At 37.4% G+C, this 7,358-nt stretch overlaps 1 protein-coding gene across 1 annotated transcript in view; it reads right to left on the minus strand.

Annotated features, from left to right (window-relative positions):
- Window positions 1–7,358, minus strand: part of UTRN (utrophin) — a 704,039-nt gene that overhangs the window by 26,478 nt on the left and 670,203 nt on the right. Inside the window, exons 65-67 of the mRNA XM_006891679.1 lie at window positions 6,890–7,026; window positions 385–423; window positions 94–159 (exon numbers count right to left, since the gene is read on the minus strand). Coding sequence (XP_006891741.1) covers window positions 94–159; window positions 385–423; window positions 6,890–7,026 — 242 coding nt within the window. The remainder of the gene's footprint in view (window positions 1–93; window positions 160–384; window positions 424–6,889; window positions 7,027–7,358) is intronic.

Genomic DNA, 7,358 nt, shown 5'->3' on the forward strand with positions numbered 1-7,358 from the left:
CAACAACAACAATAGAACGATGCTGTAAGATGTTACAGAAAGAGATGCCGCTTGGTTGGCTGTGCAGCGGCGGCCGCTCTCGGGGTGCCTCACCTGGTGGCGTACTGCTCTATTCTGGAATGGGTATCGTCATGAAACAGCTGAGGAGACTGGGAGGGGCTGCAAAGGGAACACAAAGCAACCGTGTTAGGCTCAACTGCTGACAGATGTTGCTACTGGACGTTTTAGCTTAGGAAATTCTGAATTTGCCATGCAAAGAAACCACTAGGATTGCTACCCAGGATGCAGAGCTGTTATTTCAGAAGAAGAGTTTAGTAATCACCCCCATGCCAACCACACAGAGGAGAACATTCGCCTTCTGCACACGGGGAAGCGGATACTCACTCGTAGTGTTCCGGCCACATGCTGATGAGGGTGATAGGACTGCGGAGGGGGAGAGGGAAACAAAAGCCACAGAACAAACACTTTAGAGCCATTTACGACAAATGGGCCACGAGGGCTATTCTCCATTGATTTTCACTCAAATGTATGGTGCTGTGAGGGCCACGATGGGAGAATCCAAAGTAACAATTCAGGGCTTATTCTAGAAGAGATGGTGTGTAGTCAAGGGTCTGCAGGGTCCTTTCCCCAAACATTACAGGAGACATTACAGAATGCAAACATCTTTAAACAGTCTGAATGAAAATAGGGACTAGAATTCTCAAAATTGGCTGCAAGTTGTGAAATCTTCTAGTATTTCATAATATACCAATGAGAGATTCAGTCATAATCCTGGTTTTTCTAGAGAAAAAGAAAATCGTGTCAGAGAGAAAAAGTTCAATACTAAAGATCACCTTGCAAAGGGAGGACAGAGCTGCAATAAAATGAAAATATTTTTAAAATGATTATTCTCCAACCAATTTAAATACAAAAATTAAAACTATGCTCTATGGAAACCTACACGGACAAAGAAGTATATCGGCCTCACAGGGGGGTATGTATTGGGACTCTTTCTGCCGAGTACATTTAGAAGACTATGCAACATTGACACCCTCCCCTAGATGCCATTAGATAGGAACTTCATCAAGGAGTTGAAATGAATCACAAAGCAAGTTGCTCACACAAGATGGTACATAGAAACGAAATGAACAGAAGTGCAATGCCTGAAACTGATAAAGGGAAACTGAATTCTACTAGAATCAAGAGGACGAGGCACTCGAGCATTTAGAATCATCTCAGTGCTGAGCATCCCAACTTTATACACTGCCCAGGAACCCCAAAGTCTCAAAACAATAAATCTTGAAAACAACTGATCTTTTAAAAAAGTCAAATCAAATCCTTTTTCCTTTTTTGAGAGAAAGGGGCACTGATGCACATGGACATTCAAAAGTATAAAGAACATTGTCTACATTTAAGGAAAAAAAATATTAAAGTCTCTTGCAAAAAGATTCATGCTGACTGAAGCAAAGAGGAACAGTTGAATTATTGCAGACTTACAAGATTCTCCTATTTCCAATATATTTATATCAAGGGAAAAGTTATCATGATCTTATCACTGCCAACGGTGAAGGCCAAGTTGATCTCTAGTTGGCAAAAACTAGAGATAAGACTATCTTCGTGGGATGAAGAATGAAATATGCTTGAGTTTTGCTTTCAAAACCAGGCTTTTAGTTAAACAGCTTTATTATCCATAGATAGGAGCCCCTTGTTGTTGTTTGTTGTTGTTATGTGCCATCAATTCCTTTGCGACTCACATGAGGAGACCCTATATGGTACAAATGGTTAAAACACATGGCCGTTACTAGAAATATTGGAGGGGCAAGTCCCTCCAAAGGCACCTTGGAAGAAAAGCCTGCTGACTGCTTAAGGAAGAAAAAAAAAAATCACCCCTTTAAAACCCTTCAGAATACAGTTCTATTCTAACACTCTCAGGTTGCCAAGAGTCTGAAAGAAATTCAATGGCAATTGGTTATACATGTAGAACATAGTAAAATAACAGCATTGTTCAATAGTTTTGCTTTTCACATTTCTATTTTCCATTAGCTCTGGAATATACCTGTTAAATGTCAAAGGAATGACTTTTTTAAAGACACTTTCTAAAAATAGAAACTACTTTAGAGATTATTTCTAAAATCCAAGTGAATTGCAACACTTCTCATGAAGTAAAAAAAAGAGGGGGGAAGTGTATATTTCCCTTAATAGGGACTTGGAAAAGCTTTGTTAAACTGCTTGACTGGTTCTTGTGAAGCGAATTCCAAGAACACAGAAGTGATTCATTGAACTAAGATAAGAATGGCAGGGGAAAGGAGCTGGAGGGCAGAGATGCTCAGAAGGACCTTTAAAAAGATGTATGTCATAAAATTTCTAAGAAAAGAAACAAAGACGAAAAATTAAATTTTAGGCCTCATTGACATCAGAGTATTTCAGTTTGTACAAAGCCCCCAACCAATCAATAACAGAACCCAAGGCTATATCCTCAGGGCATAGTTAGAAGCTGTAACTATCAGTGGGACAAGAAAATCAGTCTGTGTGCTGGTTCACACCTAACACATCATAAACTCACCATCCTTGGCGGGATGTTTTGGTTAATCACACTAGATTCACTAATAAGCAAAGGTTCAGACTCTACCAACTACATCTGGTATCATGGAGACTAGAACCCAGCCTTTCTTTGAAAGACTTTTCAATCCTTTTAAGATGTTAGGTTCTCACCTGACTAGTCTTCGTGGTTTTGGTCTTTTGCCTTCTGGAATCCATCAAAGTTCAGTAGGATTCCCGCAGTGCCTTATCTGTTAACCTTCAATGGCCAGCCACTGCTCTCAGGACAAATTGCAAAGCCTTCCCATGGACCCTAACAATCCAACTCTTGATTTTTTTCCCCTCTTCTTTCTTGTCCTTCTCTGTTCAGCTTTCTACCTCCACAACTACCTTTGCCTCAGGTCTTTTTACCCTGCTTCCTTAACCTGCAATCTCTCCCTCCGCAACACCAAACACTCAATATTTGTTTCTACTCATCTTCCAGATGTATTTAGTTACCACTTTCTCTCTGTCCAGCACTCTCTCTACCTGTACATGCACTATGAATTAGGTATTGCCTACAGCAAGAACTTAAAAACAACCATGAAACTCATCTATTCTAACTTAATCAGTATTAAGAAAAAGCTCTTTTACTTCCTTAAACTTTTAGGGATATAACTCTTTTTATTAGCTAATAACAATCTATCACAGCTCTCAAATTGTTTTTCATACTCTTGTGGCCTGTTTCACAAGTTGACTGTCAATGGCACATAACACTCTTTTATCAAGTCCTATTCAATTATTTTATTTTAGAGAAAACATACAGAAGCCATTACAAAATTAACTGAACAAGACTTAGTATCCGCTTGTTTACTTTCTTTTAGCAAGAACTCAACATCCCCCATTTATCTGTCCCATGCTTGTGTAATTACTGGACAGAGGATAAGATACCACATTTCGCAAGGATGAAAGAGAAAGAAGAAGAGAACTCTAATCAACATCATAAATAACTCTAACACATTTACCACTTCCCTGATTTTTCTCCAGTGTTTTCCTCCCACAAACAGAAGAAGAAAGGAAATCAAATTCTTTACTTCCCACTCACATCAATTGTTAACACCAGGAGATTAAGTGGCCCTGTACCAGAAGAGCTCAGTAGAAAAATGAACTCAACTGAGGGCAGTGGGTTCTGCTAGGATTCAAAAAAGCAGACAATCTGCCCACGGTATCCAGGAGCTCATAAATCTTTTTCACTAAGGATCTTTGTAGCATCTGATCCTTTCATTTTTCCTTTTACTGGAAATGCTGGTAAGTTCACATTAGATGGGGTTGAGGCATTTCCAGTCATATCCCCCCCAAAATCAAGGCACAAATCATTTGACATCTTTTCTGTCAAGCTTTGAAGAGAATCGCTCAGAGTACAATGGCTGACATCAATGATAATTTTGACACTGAAAGGCAAATTATTGAAAATGTCTGTAAAAATTCTATCTGCAAAACTCATATGAAGGAATATACTGAGGTTATAAAATGGTGATAGTTCACCAAAAGCATTAAAGGCACTTCACTTAGTTCAAGTCTATTAAATTATCCCTTAAATGAAAGCAGCCTGTGACAATTCTATGCTTCAGGAGCCAGTTACTCCAAAGGTTAACTTATCTGATATCCAGGAAAGCACAATTTTATCTTTACAAAAGGTATTCAGCACAATTAAACGATTTGAAAAATATTAAAGTCAACAAAAATGTATCCTGATGCAATGTTTTGAAGAAAAGAACTTACACATATACTCAGAGAAAAAAAGAGGACCAAAAAGCTATCTTTTCATACAGATTTTAAGATTTTTAAAAATTTTTCTCTTTAGAGTGAAATAGATGAAATAAATTATGTTCTAATGAGTGTTAAGGGGGAAAGAGTTAGGAAGGCCGATTTCTTATTCTCAGACAGCTTGACATCAAGCATACTTCTGAACAAGTGATTTTTTTTCTTAAGCTCTAAATGTGTATGTGTATTATATGGATCATTTTACGTATGCGTATTTCTTTTCATGTGCATCTACGTAACTTTACCTACAGAGGGATAAAGATACCAATTATGCTTTGTCTGTTGTGGGTCAAGGTTCTAGCAGCTCCACAAATAAAACAGATGCATTTGTACATAATTTTGACAAAGCCCCAAGACTTTAGGCATTCTCTAAGGGTTGCGCTGGGTGGGAGGAAATCAAATTAAAGAATCTACCCCTCTAATTTCACATTTTGAGGTACAGAATTAAGTCATTGGAATATACTATTGTCTGATATATTTGTCATCAACAAAACTGAAGCAAAGTATTTTAAAGAGTAGACAAAGTTTAGCTTCACAGCTCTGGTGCCTCAGTCTGAGAGCTGGTGCACCTGGTGGTGTAGTCTGTAGGGAGCTGCACGGATAACCCACAGGAGTCAGTCTGAATCTACCAGCTGCTCTGTGGGAGGAAGACGGACAATCTCTTCACGTGGGGTTTACAGCCTCCAAAAACTCGCTGGAGAGTCAGCTATGAGTCAGTTCTGATTTAATGACATTGAGAGAATTTAGCTTCGTAATAATTGTACTCAATCCACCTATACAATTTCCATCAAGTCCGTTTCAACACAGCGATCTTGCAAAGAGACAGCAGATATGTGCAAAGGATTTCTCAAACTGTAAACCTTTATTTTTTTTATTTTATTATTTTTGTGTGTGAGTGTACCGTCAAATCAGATCTCACTGGTACAGGAGGAGATTGTCCCTCCTTCCCCGGCAGAGCATCTGGTGGATTCAAACCGTGAGCCTCTGGGATTGTAGTTGCAGCTCCTTGCCACTAGGTCACCAGAGCTCCCCTCAAACTGTAAACCTTTACATGAGTAGACTATCACATCTTTCTTCCAAGAAGTTGCTGGTAGGTTTGAACCACTAATGTTCTGGTTAAACAGTCACATGCTTTACTACAGTGGTTTACCAGGGCTCCTGTTTTACTTGACACACTTTATGTATTTCTTATTCTAATCTTCTTTACCGCCTAAAGCAGAAAATTTTGCAGGAGTGGCATCAACTTCCGAAATAACATGCCTCCTGAAACTCTATGAACTTTGATAAATGTCGATAGTTGTAGAGGGGCTTCAGGCCTTTTTTTCATAGGGCTGCTATGTGTTGTGCTCAACTTGAAGGCAATTCTCCCTTTAACTACAATTTCTTCAGGCTCTGCAGGCTGACATTCTGGTGGTGACGAGTCAGAAAAGCTCAGTATCTTCAAGACTTATGTTCAAGGAAGTTGCCATGATAGAAATATTTATGCTAACATTTTAAAGAGTAATTTGAAGATAGGAAATTGCAGTTCTTTCGAATGATAACTAATTATTTTAAAATACAAAATTATATCCCTGTATTAATGCTAGTTTGCTCTTTAAATTTTCCTCATTGCAACTTAAATTATGTACTTCTAAGAAAACTGTCTATAGAATATTCAAAGTTATCTCAATTTTGCTGTCTTTATCTTCAAGGAGAAACACAGATTTGAAAAGTAATGTGCTATTCTTATGAGATTTTGGCATAAATATATGCAAGAAATTTCTCAGTATTATTAATAGATTCATACTGAAGAGTGGCAAAAAGGGCACAAAATCTAAGAGTAGTTAGTTACACACATCAGGAAGAGGGGAATGGAAAAAATAGTAAAATAATAAAGCAAATATAATACTGTAGTTTGCTTTAGTAGTTTTTAAAAAGGACATTGATAGCCAATAAAAATATATGTTTTAAACTTCAGGACCTTATCTAAAGTTATTTTAGGGTCTGATATTGTCGAGGGCACATAGTAAAAATCCTTGCTGTGAAGACTGTTGCTACTTTAATTTATTTTTATTAAAAGGAAAGATTTTTTTCCTGATGGAAATATCTCAGTCACAAAAGGACAAATAGTGCAGAGCCACACTGTTATAAAGTAGGTCTGACATGGGAGTTTAGGAGAATAGGATAAGAGTGGACAGATAATGAACACTGCACTGGAACAGATAAAGGAAAGAACTGTTTAAAAGGACTATATGATTAGGCATAATACATACATTAACAGCTGAGAATAAGAGGTATACTGCAAAGAGGACTGGAGGTAGGAGATAATGGTACAACAATGAGTGAATATGGTAAAAAAATAAATTGGGGGTGGGAAGGGAGAAGAGGGTGTAAAAATACACAACAATGAATGAATGAAAACCTAACTTTTCTGAAAGCTTTCATTAAAATCACTACTGAAATAAAAAATTTTATTTAAAAAATGGAAAGATTTTAAGAAGGTAAGTGTTTTTTGTATTAAACAATTTTCCTAGAGCCATTAACTGATGTTAAGAGTCTACAGATGATATGATATTAAAATCTAACTTACGTTTCTAAGTTGTCACCTTCAAGAACTGTCTGGACTGGCAGGTAGCCAAGGCGAGGGTGTTTGGCAAAGTATTTCTTTGACCTGAACTTGTTCTTCAGCACCTTTGTGAAGTCCCGCACATCTTCCCCAGATGTTGTCTGCAAAGTTGAAAGACATTACACTTGTTTCATTGGAATGCAAAGGACAAACTAGTCACAGTAAAATCAGAGCAGATGCAAATGGACGTCACGCATTTTTCAATATTTTAGGTAGTTTTATTTAGGGGAGACCACATTATTATAAAAACACATTACTGAACTTATTAAAACACCAGGACTGCAGAGGTTATTATGGGAGGATGAGGGAGTGAAGGAATAAGAAATGTTCAATGAAGTCTTGAAAAGATGGGGTAATAATAAACATGGACCAACAGTAATTTATTATATAAACCACAACATAAATGAGTGATTATATGAAATATATATATACA

Source organism: Elephantulus edwardii, unplaced genomic scaffold (genome assembly GCF_000299155.1).
Source record: "Elephantulus edwardii isolate Elephantulus edwardi_28Jun2011 unplaced genomic scaffold, EleEdw1.0 scaffold00102, whole genome shotgun sequence".
NCBI lineage: Eukaryota > Metazoa > Chordata > Mammalia > Macroscelidea > Macroscelididae > Elephantulus > Elephantulus edwardii.